We start from the raw sequence: 13,524 nt of genomic DNA, 5'->3' as shown, positions 1-13,524 counted from the left end.
CTTCTTCAGGTATTGCCACCGTCTGCTGCATTTCCTATTAGTTCTAGAAGCCTTACAGTCCCTTCCCTGTCCCGAGCACCCTCTGCCTGTCGATACCCTCGACTGTCAATTTTATATTCGACGATGTTAATTATATTTTATTTATAAAAAATTGCTTTGGGGGGGGGGGGATAACAGACGCGCGTGTGGGGTCCCACCGGAGGGCACGCCCGAGGGCGCCGGCCGCCCGCCCGCAGCCTGGGCCGAGCAGCCCGAGCCCAGCCGGCGCTCCCGGGCCGTGCTGGGTCTGCCCCCGTGTGCGCAGCACCGTGCAGGTGACGTGCTTGTGTGTGACAAACCTTCTGTACGACTTCCTTCTCCTCCTTGCTGTTAGTGCATCGTTCCAATGCCTGGGTGTGCTTTGTGTACAGTACCATTGTGAGTTACACAGATTAAAGAAATGGGAAGGCTCGTCTCTCGTCTGCTTCTTTGGGAGCCGCTAGAAACACGAGTCACAAAGCCTGGGATGGGAGCAGGCGCCAGTTTAATGGAGGGTTACAGCCACAAACACAACACTGAGGGCTTCTGCGAGGATCAACAGGACTCATTTGTCCATTAATTACCACTTCTTTTTTTTTTTTTTTTTTTTTTAAACAGTTTGTAGCTTTATGGACTTTGTAGTGGGGGAAAATGACAGCTGTTTGCAGCACAGCTGCTGTGGGCAAAGGCCCCAAGACCCCCCACAGCCTTGCTGCTGCCCAGGACCTGCACTGTGGGAAAGGGGCATGAGTAAAGCCCCTGCCCAGGGGCACAGCGCAGGGTGGCACTCAAGGGCTTGGGCTGGGTGCTGCAGCCTGAGCAGAGCCACACAGCACCATGGGCGCTCTGCTCCGAGCAGGGTGGGTGAGCACAAAGGGCCCATGAGCTGGGTACACACAGGGCAGCAAGGATGGGACCGAGAGCAGCCCCTGAAAGGAAGACGTGGCAGCCAGCTGCCAGTGCTGTAGCCCTGGCGCATGCCCTGGCCACAGCCATGCCTCCTGCCAGCTAAAGCCTGGAGCTGAGGGGTGTCAGCACCTCTCGGTGCTGCTGAGCTCCTCAGGCCTTAAAAGGGGCACCAGGGCAAGCAGGACCCAAGCGCGTTACAGCCACACTGACCCCAGCCAGGAGAGAGGGGAGAGAAGGGGTTTACTGGGAGATGAACCATTAAAGGTGCTCTCCTTCCCAGTCAGTAACTTACAGAGCGGGTGGAAACTGCCCCGGGAAGCGTCCTGACGCGGTGCCGCCTGCAGGGTCCTGCTCATCACACCCAGGCTGCTGCCTGCAGAACAGCCCCCCGGCACGGCTGGAGCCCAGGCCCTCACTGCAACATCCCCGTCCGCACCTGGAAGGCCAGCCCGTCCCCCCGGGTGGCTTGCTGGAAAGGGAGAGATGGGCGCTCAGAGCACGGTCTTCCTGAGGACAAAAATCCACCAGCACCCACCCGCTGGGGCTGCTGCAGGGCTGCCAGGGCTTTGTTTTGCCCTGGTGGAGCTACTCAGGTCGCAGGAGGCAAAAAACAACACCTCGGGGTGCAGCAGCCCCTCAGCTGTGGCCCCCCCAACCCACCCACCAGCAGTCAGTGATGGTGACGAGCCCCCCGTTACCTTGTTAATCTCTTTGTGTCTCTCCTTGCTGACAATTTCTTCTAGCACTTCTCCATCTCCCTTAATAAGCCTGGAAGACAAGGACAGGGCCACGAGTTGTGACTGCTACTGCTTCAGACCCAGCCTCTGCAAAAACCCTTCCTTATTTTATTTGTTTATGCACTGAATTCAGGTCTGCTCCCGACTGCCCAAAGCACACAGGGGCCACTCATAAACAGGAGCCAGTTTGGGCCTGAAAGGCAGCCAGGCCCCGGAGCATCTCGGCTGCACAAATTTCCAGCAGTGTCAGAGGCAGCTCCCACCTCCAACCACGAGCAGGAATTTAATTGTCTTCATTACGTGCCTACCGGGGAACTGACCTTAGCTCCACACCTCCCTAAGCCCCGCAGGCTGCCTTCTATTTTAAGACCGGACTTGTCATGCCCAATTCTCTTCAGCACAATGTTTGCTGCTCGCTGTGAGGATGCAGTTTATTAAAATCTGGGTCATTTCTAGTTGGCAGCTAAACGAACTTCAGGCTGATTGTCTGTAACCCCAAGCAAAACACACTCCCTGCCCACTCAGCCCCAGGTGCTGAGGGCACGTTTCAGCCCTGAAAGGCAGGAGCATGAAGCAGAGGGGTGGGGAGGTACCACCACCCCCTTCTGGTTTTTGCTTTGCAGGGGCAGGGCCCCGTTCAATGGGACGCAGCTGAACCACTCCTGCCACACGGATTAAATAAAAGGGAGCTCTGCTGCCTGCAGCTCTCCACTGGGAGGCAGCCCAGTGCCCCTTGTGTGGGAACCAGCACAATGTCACCCTTGGGTGCCCAACGTGCCACCTGCAGGGCTGACAGGAGGGATCTGTGAGGCCTCAGCTCAGGCTTTTGCTGCCAAAGAGGATAAAAGGGACGTGGCCCCATACAGCAGAACAGCCTCCTCCCCTCGCCACCTGTATGGGGCCATCCTGCCTCCTTTCTGCCCTGAGGGCCCATACCTGGTTCTCCCCGTTTCGGGGTCCACGACTCTCCGTATGACGCTCTGCCTCGCGTCCCATTCCTCCTTTGTCATCGGCTTCATAGCCTGGATGCGGGATTTCTGTTCGTCTGTCAGGACTGGAAAGTGCCCGTTAGTCAGAGCTGTGCTCGAGGGGCACCACAGTGCGCCTGCAACAAGCAGCCAGGAACACAGCACCAGATCCCGGCAGTGCTTGTGGGTTGGTGACAAACCACGCCAAGGAAGGGCTGCTGGATGGCCCCAGAGCTCTGCCAGGTTGGTACTGCTGTATCCTTTCATTTCGTGTCTCTTTTTTCCACCTTACAGCCACAATTAGAGCTAAAAACTCACCAATCCATGCACATAGCTCCTTACTTTTACTTAGTGTTGCTCAAAGGCAGCCACCCAGGAGGGAGGAGAGTCAGGGACTGCTCCGTGCACAGCTCTGCTACAATACCCCGCGTGGATCCCACGAGGGGAACATGCAGGAGCTTTTCCCCACTGCAGTGTTCCCTGGCTAAGCAAGAGGGAAATGTGAACGTTACCTGGCCCAGAGTCCACCAGCGACTCCTTTTGCCACTGCTCCAGCGAGGGGCCAGGCACCACTTCTGCCTTGGTGCTCTCCTCCTTAGGTTTTTCTTTTGACTTCTTTTTGGATTTCTTTTTTATTTTCTTCTTCTTCTTTTTGTCTTTGTGTTTCGCTTGCTTCTTTTTGCTGTGTCGACTCTTCTTTGCTTTGGGCTCACTGTCACTGGAGTCCTCGGAAGAGGAGCTGGAAGAGGACGAAGACGAGGAGGAGCTGGAGGAAGAAGACGTCTCAGAGGACGATGTGCTCGCCTTCCTTTTCTTTTTGCTCTTTCCTTCCTTCTTCTTTTCTGCAATGCATAAGAAAACGGTGAGCAGAGCAGCTGTGGCCCTGTGGCAGCAGGGACTCCCGTTAGCCCCTGCAGTTGATGGTGCCCTCTTCTCCCAGCACGAAGACAAAGCCCCAGGGCAAATCCCCTCGGTGCTGCCACCAAAACGGGCACAAAGCACTGATGTGACAGGCAGGGATCCTTTTCTCCCTTCCAAGCCCCCTTTGTCCACCTGCCCCAAGAAAACCCATTAAAACCGTGAGGTGGCTGCCTCTCCCTACCTTCCTTGGCGGCTGCTGAGCTCGACCCGTGCCTGTGAGGCCCCGAGGGCCGCCTCCCCGGCGAGCTGCTGCCGGGCTGCGAGTCCAGCTCCCTGCTGCTCTTCCTGCGCTTCTCCTTCCTCTGCTGCCTGCTCCGGCTCCGGCTCCTGCTCCGCGATCGCTTCCGCGGTTGGCTGCGGGCCATGGCGCCTCAGCCCTGCGGGGACAGCGCCCTTGGGATCCCCAAAATTGCCCAAACCCGGCCAGATGGAGCCAGGGCTGCGACCACCTCGTCCTTGGGCAGCCACCGGAGCTCTGGGGGACGGGGCTGCTCCGAGGGCCCCCAATTAATGAGGGGCACGAGGATCCCCAGGTAATCACCGCCCTGACTCCCCCAGTACACCTCGACGCCCCCCAGGGAGGCAGCAGGGGCCGCCAGCGGCCTGCAGGGCGCGGCCCCTTTAAGAAGGGAGCGGTCCCTTTAAGAGCCGCGCGGCCCCTTTAAGAGCTGGGCCCCGGCCGCGTTGCCCCTTTAAGGCCCCTTTCACTCTCCCCCCGCCCCCCCGGTGCCGCCGCCGCGCGCATGCGCCCTCCTCCCCTCCCGCGGCGCCCCCGGGCCTCACCGCGGGCCGGGGCCGCGCCGCCGCTGCTGCTCCTCCGGCCCGGTCCCCCCCTCACTTCCGGTCCGCAGCGCTCGGCGCCGGCCGGAAACGGAGCCGCGCGCTTTGGTTCCGGGGCTCGGCAGGGCCCATGGCTCCGAAGAGCTCCTGGAGCCCTCGAGGCACCCCCTCGGCCGCCGCAGGGGACCAGAGCTCCCGGTACTGCTCCTGGTGGTTTTTTTCTGAGCCTGTGTTAGGTGAATTTCCAGTGGTGACAACCCCACGCCGTTCCCAGCAGCCTGCTCTGAGCCACTTTTATCTCAGTTTGGGGCAGATCTCTCACTGCTGCCCCGCAACCAAAAGCTTTTCTCCTGGAAGAGGCCAGGACTGCCCGCGAATAGCAGAGAATTGGCAAATTTCGGGTTTTATTGCACTGTTTCTGTGGGTTATGTGGTTTTATTGCACTGGTCTTTTCCATTTACAGAGCCTTGCAACGCTGCTGTTGGCACAGAGGCCTCCAGAAAGGCCAAGCAGCTTCATTTATTTCTTCTGTACCCCTGAAATATTCACAGAGCCCTTGCACTGACCCCACCTTAAGGCTTTCTACACCTTCCAAGCATTCCCCCACCATGTCAGGCTGGGGGTGAGCCCTCGCCTGGCTGAGTACCAGCAGGGGACGCAGGCGGCTTCCCCAGCCCGACAGGACTGGTTCTGCATCCCCAGCAAGGTGACAGCGACTTCTGACGTGACTCACGCATCCACCAGAGTCTGTCAGAGCAGCCCGAGAGGGCAGAAAGCAGCTTCAGGCAACTTGGTCCAGAGAAATGGTGCCCTAACACCTGCTACCACAGCGAACAGAGATCCACAGTCTCGGGCACGTCGTCCTCAGCGCTTTCCGTGAAGCCGTCTCCGAACCCCTCTGCTTCGACCAGCTCGGGCTTCTGGTTGCACATGGGGCAGAGCCGGTTGCGGATGGCCGAGGCTCTCATCCAGACGATGAGGTTCCAGCGCTCCCCTGAGGCGATGGGGAGCGCCCCGTGGATCTGCCCTCCTCTGTGTAACAGCCCCTGGGTCCCCACGTGTTCGACCTCGATGTAGCTCGGCATGGGGCTGGGATCCTGGAACAAAGGGAGGTGGGTACAGCATTACACCAGAAAATCCTTCGAGAACAGTGGCCAGCGAGTTAAAACTTTGATTTCTTCAACAAGCACCAGGGAAAGGATGAGCTGTACCTCAAATGCAGCCACAGGTGGCTTGGCAGCACATTGGTACAACTGCTTTCAGGTAAGGCATTCACAGTGACAGGTCCAGAGGGAACTTAAAGACAGAGTTTCAGTCCAAAAAAAAAGTTTCACCAGTGTATGGTGTTTTTTTTAACCCCTCTCCTGTGAAGAATCCCCTTCTTAGAGGGGGATTAGCCCTATTCCTAGAGAATAGGGGCTACAGAATTAGGTGCAAGTCTCATGTGAAGTAAATGACATCTCTCCCTGTCTCTCAGCACCTCCCTGCTCGTTCTTTTCCTTAAGAGAAGATGGGTTGGTTTGTTTCACTCCACCTTCTACTACCACAGCTCTCTCCTCTCTTTGAAGTGGCTGCAGTTAGCTTGAACACTGCGATCTTGTTTGTAGCAGAAAAGGTTCCTGTTTAACCAGTACCTTAAAAAAAAGGGGAAGGGACAGAGTGCTTTGGACTGTCAGAAGTGAATAATTGCTGTTTAGAACAGTCGATGCCTTGGAATTGGGATTAGGGGGGAACAGAAGCAGGCTCCAGGTGAGGAATGTGCCCAGTACCTGCCGGAAATCCCCGAAGTACAAGCTGCCTTCTGTGAAGTCTTTCCCCAGCGAAACGTTTAAGGTGACCTCTGCGTTGTCGTAGTGGGAGCTGAGATCCAGGTCTTCGTGCAGCGCGTACTTGACCACAAACGCCTTGTGGCTGTCCAGGCAGGCGCCCCCCAGGTCGGGGTAGAGCAGAGCCGTTATGGGCCGCAGGTATTTCTCCCGCAGGGGCGTGATGAAGTTTTCATCCATCCCTATCTCGTTGAGCAAGACCTGCCACAGAGAGAGGAGCTGGGAGCAGCTGACCAGCAGCTGGGTTCTCTGCTGCTTCATCAAGTACTAAGCTGCCTTGTTCTCTTCCAACACTGCTGCTTGCTCAGATAAAGAGCCAAAGAACAAAGATTCCAGCTACAGGGAGAGGAAAGAAGATCGGGTGGAAAGTGGTGGTGAACAGAGTAAGATCAAAAGTTGAGTGTTCTTTAGAACCAGATGCCTCGATTTAGATGTGTGTTGTTTAAATGCAAGGCACTCTTTGCTCTGAAATACCAGCTCCCACACCCTGTCCCTGCCTTTCCCTGTCCTTTTGTCTCCAGACAAGTCACTCACATTCCCTCAGCCTTTAAGGAGGCTGTACCCAAACAAAGCTGGACTCAAATACAGACATTTTGGAACTGAAAGGATCCTGAAGCGAGGTAAACAAAGTCTGCTCGTGAACGCTCCCCCTACAGAAGCACGAGAGCTGCTGAGTCCTACCCCGTAGTTATTCATACTGTTGGGCCTGCCCTTCGGCATGTCCGACTGCTCAAAGTTCTCCAGCTCCTCAACAAAGGCTCGGCAGAACTCCTCCGTGAACACTGGCAGCCGATAGATCCTCTTATCTGCCAAGAGAAGGGAGACAGCTGGGGAAATAACAGGCAGGAGGGTGCTTGGCTGTTGTGCTGCCGAGCTAGACTGGGCTCGTGTTGGTGAGAACGCAGCACCCACACGCTTCGCGTCGTGCTCCAGCTGCTCAGAGGATTGGCACTGGTCCTGAGGATCGGCTCTGGGATGGGTTTGTTATTTTGCACGCTGGGCCCTTGCTTCCAGGCTTCTCCAGCCAGTCAGGAGACCTGGCACCGATTTAAATGCCTGCTGCAGGTGCCATGGAAATGCTCTGAGAAGCTCTGGAGAGCAGAGCTCTGCACACACATTCTTCTCTGCTTTGAGAAAAGGAGACAACTTTTCAGCTTTTCTCAGCATTTCTGGTAGAAAGAGAGCTTCACGAATGCCACCAGGGAAGCTGAAAACCCAGATCTCTTTTAAAAAGGCTGAAAGCCAGACTGAGAATATTTCAGCTCAGACTAACCTAGGGGGATTGTCTGAAACGGGAAAGCACTGGGGAGGGAAAACCAAGCCCTCCTAGCAAGCAGGATTCCTTCAGCGGGCTCCCCTGCGAGGTTACGGTACAACCAAAACCCCAGCCCTGCTGCAGTGAGAGCCTCTGCTGAGACATCAGCAGGCTGGGACAGGAAAGGCAGAACACAGGATCTCATCCAGAGCACAACTGCTGCACAACACTGCCTCTCCAGAGACTCTCATCAGGCAGAAAATAACATCCTGCTCGTCTCGGCTGCGTATCAAATCCGAGCTATTAAAGACAGGGCTCGAAAACAGCTGTCATCGCTGAGGCTCAGCGTCACGCGGGTGCTCTTTGTCGATGATGAGTTGTTTTGTTTTGTTTTTTACCTGAGAAGGACTCGGTGTAGCGCAGGAGGCCATCGAGATGAGCATCTGGTGAAGTGCAGTAGCTAACGATTTCTAAAAATTCCGGGGCCAGGAAAGAATCCTGGCATCCAGGGAAGGAAGACAAATACAAACAGACACACAATTAGCTTGCGCTGTCTTTTACAGTCCCAGAGGGAAACGGGCTTCCACAAAGGCACAGAAATTTTATAGAGTCTAGGGAGCAAGGCTGATGGTGACACTTGGGTTATTTTTGTGGCAGAAAACGATACTGGTGTTTTTAGTGGTTTAGTAAATTGTGTTTTCCTGTAGTCTGTGAGTATTTCTAAATATAACCGGCCAGATTTATCCTTAGCATGACAGGAAAGAGCCTGACTCACAGCGTGGACACCTAACGGATAAATGCAAAGTCATTCCTAAAGGATTTTGCATCTTGTCTTGGCCTCAGCACAACAGAGCAACTCAGGGAGGGGTGCACACAGGCAGGCAGCAGGCTGCCAGCCTCCAGCTGAGAGCAACTTGGAACTTCTCTGTGAGTTAGGGGCATAAAAGCTGATTGCTGTAGCTGTCCCTCAGCTTTCACTAACCCTGTGTGCCACAGGGATGCTTCAGATCCAAATTACTGATGGTATTCTGAGCTGAGTACTGGGTGCTGGTGCAGCTTTAACAATGAACAACCCTCATCTGGCTACAAACCCGGCGGAATTGTGCCTGGAGAACGAGCCACAGCTCTAGAACTGTGCACAATCCTGATGACAAGAGGGCTCCCTACTGCAAAAACAAACCCTCAGCCAGCTGCTTGGGTGCAAAACAGATTTCAAACCCAGTGTCTACCTGAAGAACGTACACTTCGGGGTGTTTTCGTTTGTAACGGCTGGCGATGATGGCTTTGCGTTCCGCCGACTGATGGATTAGCTGCTTTCTCCTCTGCACTTCTGCCTCGATCTAGGAATAAACAGAGCATCTCGTTAGAAAATCCAAATGGGTAACTAAAACAATTCAAGGAACCTGTGCATTGTTTCAAACCAGTTATTTTTGTTCAGGGTACCTCTGGGAGACAGAGTGCGTGCCTCACTTTTCTGTAGTCAAGACAAAACCTATAAATATTTAAAAATTCAAATTCCTAAGAGAGATTTGAGACACATTCTCACAGCGGATGGCTTAAAAAAAATAACTGAAGCCTTTCCATGGACATGTCACGTGGAGCTGCAAGTTTTCAACCCTTTCAGGCATTTCTGACACCTCGTGAGTCACCGGCCTACGCCTTGAGAGCCTGGCTTACATCCTGACAGCACAAGCGCTGTCCAAGATGAAGACATTTGCTAGGAAGGAGACCAGACTTGTCACGAAGGGATTACTGCTAAGCGCTGTCGGGACAGGCTGATCTGTCATCGCACACCAAACAACTGGAGCAGCAGCTGATTCGGGTAACTCTTCATCTTTAATAACCCGCCGTGAGATTAGTTATGGCACGTTTTGGGAAAATGAGGAAGGAGGGGTGGGGTTGGAGCCAGCTGTTTGACAGCTTGCTGGCCTGGGGAGCCAGGGAATTGATTTGAGCAGGATCACGGAATTGTTAGGGTTGGAAATGAGATCTGAGATCACCTGGCCCAAACATCACCACACCACCAGTGTCACCACTGAGCCACGTCCCCAAGCACCTCATCCAACCTCTCCCTGAACACCCCCAGGGACGGTGCCGCCACCACCTCCCTGGGCCACCCGTCCCGATGCCTGCCTGCTCTTTCTGAGGAGAAACGCCTCCAAATTTCCCACCTGAACCCTAATTTCCCACCTCAGCCTCACCTGACACAACTGGAGGCCATTCCCTCAGCCTTACCAGAACCACCTACACCCAGAGACCGACCCCCAGCCCCCCCCCAACTCCCTGCAGAGCAGCACCGAGCCCCCCCCGACCCCCTATTGTCCCCCAATGTCCCCTTATTGTCCCCCCGCCGCTCACCTCCCTCACCACAGCCTCCAACACCTCAGGGCTGCCGCAGCCGCGCTCCCTCAGCGCCTGCAACCCACACGGCGGTGAGCAACGACCCGGGGGAGGGGGGGGGGGGCGAGTGGGACGGACCCCGATCCCCCCCTTCCCCTCTGCCCGCTGCCCTCCTCCGTTACCGTCCCGTAGTCGCTGAGGAGCTGCTCCCGGTGGCGGTACCGAACGTGCAGCCCGCAGCGCCTCACGAAGAGGTTAGCGGAGAAGAAACAGGAGCACGCCCGGAACGGCCGCGCTGCCGCCATGTTCCCGCCCGGCCCCTGAGCAGCGGCTCCTGAGGAGGGGCTGAGGGGGAGCGGGGCGCGCTCCCGGCAGGGGTGCGCGCTCCCGGAGGCGGGAGGCGGGAGCGCGCACCAAGGTAGGAGGGCGGGGGGGGTCCCGTCACGGTTCCCCTCAGCATGGAGGCGGCGCTGCAGGTGGCCGAGGAGGAGGTGGTGGCGGCGGCGGCGGCCGAGCCGGGCGGCCCCAGCAGCAAGTTCGCCGACATCCAGCGGCTGCTGGCCGAGGGCTGCTTCCCGCCCAGCTTCTGCTCCATCCAGAGGAAGAACCTCAAGCGCTACGCCCAGAAATTCGTCCTCGATGGTGGGCAGCGACCCCTCCACCTTCCCCCCAAACAGCCGCCTCACAGTGTGTGTGTGTGTGTGTGTGTGTGAGGGGGATGCTGACAGGAATTTTGCCCCCTCCGGGGGTCTGTGAGGTGGTTTTGGGGTGAGGGGGCCTCCCGGTGGTGTGTGTGTGTGTGTGAGGGGGGTGATGCTGCCTGCAGTAGGGTTTTGTCGCTGTGGGGTGGGGGGTTTTGTGGGGTTTGGGGTAAGGGGGACAGCAGGCATGAGGTGTGTGGCACTAAAATGTCTTCTCCCCCCCCCATCCGCAGGCGGCTGCCTCTACTACGTGGGGCCCAAGAAGGAGGAGAAGCGCGAGGTGATCGTGGACCCCGAGCGCAGGCGGCAGGTCTTCCTGGAGAGCCACTTCACCGAGATCGGCAACCACCTGGGCCAGAAGAAGACCGTGCACCGCATCCAGAGCCGCTACTACTGGCTGGGCATCGTGAAGGATGTGGTGGACTGGGTGAGTGCGGAGCATCGGCTGTGGCTGTGCCACCGGCGTATCCCAAGGGGTTCAGGCAGGAGACCCCAGGGAGCAGCTGGAGGAGCCCCAGTGCAGGGGGGATTCAGTCCTGGTGCTCTTGCTTTGAAGCCGTCTGCTAGGTGGAACTGCTGGAACAGCCTGAGACAGCTGAGTAAATTGGGTGTCTTTCCCCAGAGCCTCAGGAAGCCTGCACAGGTTGGAATCCTTGTGCAGGGCACTTTTGGGCAGGATGGGAACGTGGGATTGGCTTTGAGCAGGATAGATCCCTGCCAGAGCTCCTCAAGTCACTAAACTATTGCAATGAGAGCTGTTTGGTGTTGCCATCAGCTCCTCCGGGCTGCTGTGCCTCACCCGGAGTATTGCTGAAAGTCCCCTCCAGGAGGGCTCTGCAGCATGGCCTGCTTTGGAGAAGTGTGGTTACGTTGCATGATCCAAGCAGCCCGTGCCCTTCCAGCACCCTGGAGCTGACAATTTTTCTATCCAATAGAAGTTTAAAATACAGGAAATATTTGCTCCAAAGCAGGGTGAGAAATGTCTTTGGTATAGATCATATTCAGAAAGTTGGTTATTGCGTCTGTGAAAGCTGTCTGGGTGAGGTTTGTCAGAGGTGAACTGTGTCAGCCTGTTGTTTTTTGTCCTCTTTCTCTTTTGTCCCCTTATTTTTATAGAGTAGAAGGAAGCTGTACACAGTTAGTGCCCCTCCTACCCATTCATAACCTGTTCAGTCTGAATCTGACGGAAATTGTCAGCCTATTTTAAAGGCCTTTGATATGAATTTTTCCTTTCCCAGATCAAAATGTGCGAAACGTGCCAGAATGCGGAGCACAACAAGAATGTATCACGGAAAGCCAGACCTGTTAAAGTGGAATCTCCCTGGGAAGTGCTGGGATTAGATGTTCACGGTGAGTGTTTGCGGCTGTCAAACAGGCTCTTCAGGGCTTCCGCGCCAGCCGTCAGGAAGCGTGGCAGACTTAGGGCCACACGTGAGTGAAAGCCTCCTAGCTCTGCGGTGAGGAGGTGTCACGGAGGCCGTAGCAGCTTACCCGAGGTGCAACCTGATCCAGGGACTGGCAGGGTTCCCACTCAACACACAATGGGAGTTGTGGGCGTGCATTGCTTCTCAGGATTAAGGCTGTGCTGGGTGGATTTTTGATGACAAAGGTCACAGAGCTGTACTGTCTAAACGACAGAGCCGAACAGAATCAGGGTTGTTTGCCTTGTTGCAGCAATTGTTTTGCTAGGTTTGGTTTTTACCTTCCTCGTTTGGGTGATGTTGTGGCATCATGTTGATTTTTCTTGGTGCTTGTTTATGCAGGACCTTTTCCTGAGACAAGCCAGAGCAATACACATGTCCTCCTTGTGACCGACTATTTCACTAAGTGGATTGAGGCTGTTCCTCTGCAGAAGAAAGATCCCTTGTCAGTGGCTAAAGCCCTAGCTACAATTTTTTACAGGTGGGCTCTTCTCTTGTCAGTTACACTGCGCCTCTGCAGTGAGGTGGGGCACTCTGGGAAGTGTTGCAGATAGGATCTGTGTCCACAAGATGGTTCCCCACAAGAGCACGCGCTCTCTCCTGCAGGAGAGGCCATGCAGTGCCTTGCATTTGCTCTTTACAAAGTCCTTGGGAGCAGCTTGGTCTCCTCCTGTTAGTAGGGGAAGGAAGAAAGAGGCAGAAATGATTCTCTGCGTAGCTCCAAGGTCAGGAAAGTTTGTGCCCCAGTTCCCTGCAGAAGCTCTAACCTGTACCCTGATCCCTTCCAGGAGGCGTTTGTTTTGCACTCGTGTGGTGCCCCTCACCACGGTACCTCGTGGAAAATGTGTGGGGCCAGCAGAGACTGCATTGAGAGCAAGAAACTTTGCTTGCTTCTCCTGCTGCCTTATCATTCCTGAACAAACAGGCCTGGCTGTTTCAGAACAGATATGGGCAGCAGAGCTCTCCCTGCTCTCGGCAAGGCGAGGTCACGCCTGCCTCTCCCTACTGGGGACCCTCTGTCCCTCCTGTACCCCATTTCCTGTGAGGATCGGCTGCTCTGCTTTGTGGTCTGTGGAGTAAAACCAATTGTGTGTCCTCTTCTTGTTCAGGTTCGGAGCGTCCAAGAACATTTACGCCAGTCAGAGCTGGGACTTCTGCGAGGAGGTAGGTCACATGATGGGTGGTTCAGGGGAAAGCAACGTGATCTCAAGCTTTTTTTAGACAGCAGGTCCGACAGGCAGAGCCACAGCACGCCGTGCACAGGGTGCAAGGAGCTGCTGCTGCCACCTCCCAGCCCCAGCCCTGTTACCACCCTGTAGGTGCTTTCCAAAGCTTTCACCCTGATCAGAGGCCGTAGTTGGGTGGTGCAAGTCCTCCAGCTGCACTGCAGCCTCTCTGCTCGGAAGAAAGAGTCCCGTGAGATGATGCCCCTGAGCTTTCTGCCCTACGCTGGGATTAACCCAGTTTGCCAGTGCTGTGAGAAGCCTCAAGCTCAGTTACAAAGGTTGTTGCAAAATACTTGGTCAGGCCATGACTTCTCCAGCGAGCTTGCCATGCCCGCTAACACCTTTCTCCCTCTCCTGTAGTACCTCAGGCTTCAGGGAGTGTTTCTGCTCCATTTTTTTTTTGCTACAGGCAGCGCTATGAG

The 13,524-nt window shown here is 55.7% G+C and overlaps 2 protein-coding genes across 4 annotated transcripts; both read right to left on the bottom strand.

Annotated features, from left to right (window-relative positions):
• Nucleotides 1-144: 144 nt before the first annotated feature.
• On the bottom strand, nucleotides 145-4,351 carry ARL6IP4 (ADP ribosylation factor like GTPase 6 interacting protein 4). Of its 2 annotated transcripts, XM_032199244.1 has the most exons (6): nucleotides 4,337-4,351; nucleotides 3,735-3,930; nucleotides 3,145-3,474; nucleotides 2,601-2,718; nucleotides 1,626-1,695; nucleotides 145-1,396 (listed from the first exon to the last, which is right to left on the bottom strand). In XM_032199244.1, exons 2-6 carry the CDS (start codon nucleotides 3,916-3,918, stop codon nucleotides 1,340-1,342), a joined length of 759 nt encoding a protein of 252 aa, XP_032055135.1. In that variant the 5' UTR covers nucleotides 3,919-3,930; nucleotides 4,337-4,351; the 3' UTR covers nucleotides 145-1,339. The 2 variants fall into 2 exon arrangements, with proteins under 2 accessions (XP_032055135.1, XP_032055134.1); XM_032199243.1 differs by lacking the exon at nucleotides 4,337-4,351 and having other exon boundaries at nucleotides 3,735-4,221.
• Nucleotides 4,352-4,752: 401 nt separating this feature from the next.
• OGFOD2 (2-oxoglutarate and iron dependent oxygenase domain containing 2) lies at nucleotides 4,753-10,061 on the bottom strand. Of its 2 annotated transcripts, XM_032199329.1 has the most exons (7): nucleotides 9,937-10,061; nucleotides 9,773-9,829; nucleotides 8,644-8,754; nucleotides 7,813-7,912; nucleotides 6,841-6,965; nucleotides 6,103-6,360; nucleotides 4,753-5,430 (listed from the first exon to the last, which is right to left on the bottom strand). In XM_032199329.1, exons 1-7 carry the CDS (start codon nucleotides 10,057-10,059, stop codon nucleotides 5,155-5,157), a joined length of 1,050 nt encoding a protein of 349 aa, XP_032055220.1. In that variant the 5' UTR covers nucleotides 10,060-10,061; the 3' UTR covers nucleotides 4,753-5,154. The 2 variants fall into 2 exon arrangements, with proteins under 2 accessions (XP_032055220.1, XP_032055221.1); XM_032199330.1 differs by lacking the exons at nucleotides 9,773-9,829; nucleotides 9,937-10,061 and having other exon boundaries at nucleotides 8,657-9,074.
• Nucleotides 10,062-13,524: the final 3,463 nt, after the last annotated feature.

This window comes from Aythya fuligula, chromosome 17 (genome assembly GCF_009819795.1).
Source record: "Aythya fuligula isolate bAytFul2 chromosome 17, bAytFul2.pri, whole genome shotgun sequence".
Taxonomy (NCBI): Eukaryota; Metazoa; Chordata; class Aves; order Anseriformes; family Anatidae; genus Aythya; species Aythya fuligula.
This window is presented reverse-complemented; position numbering and strand designations above follow the sequence as displayed.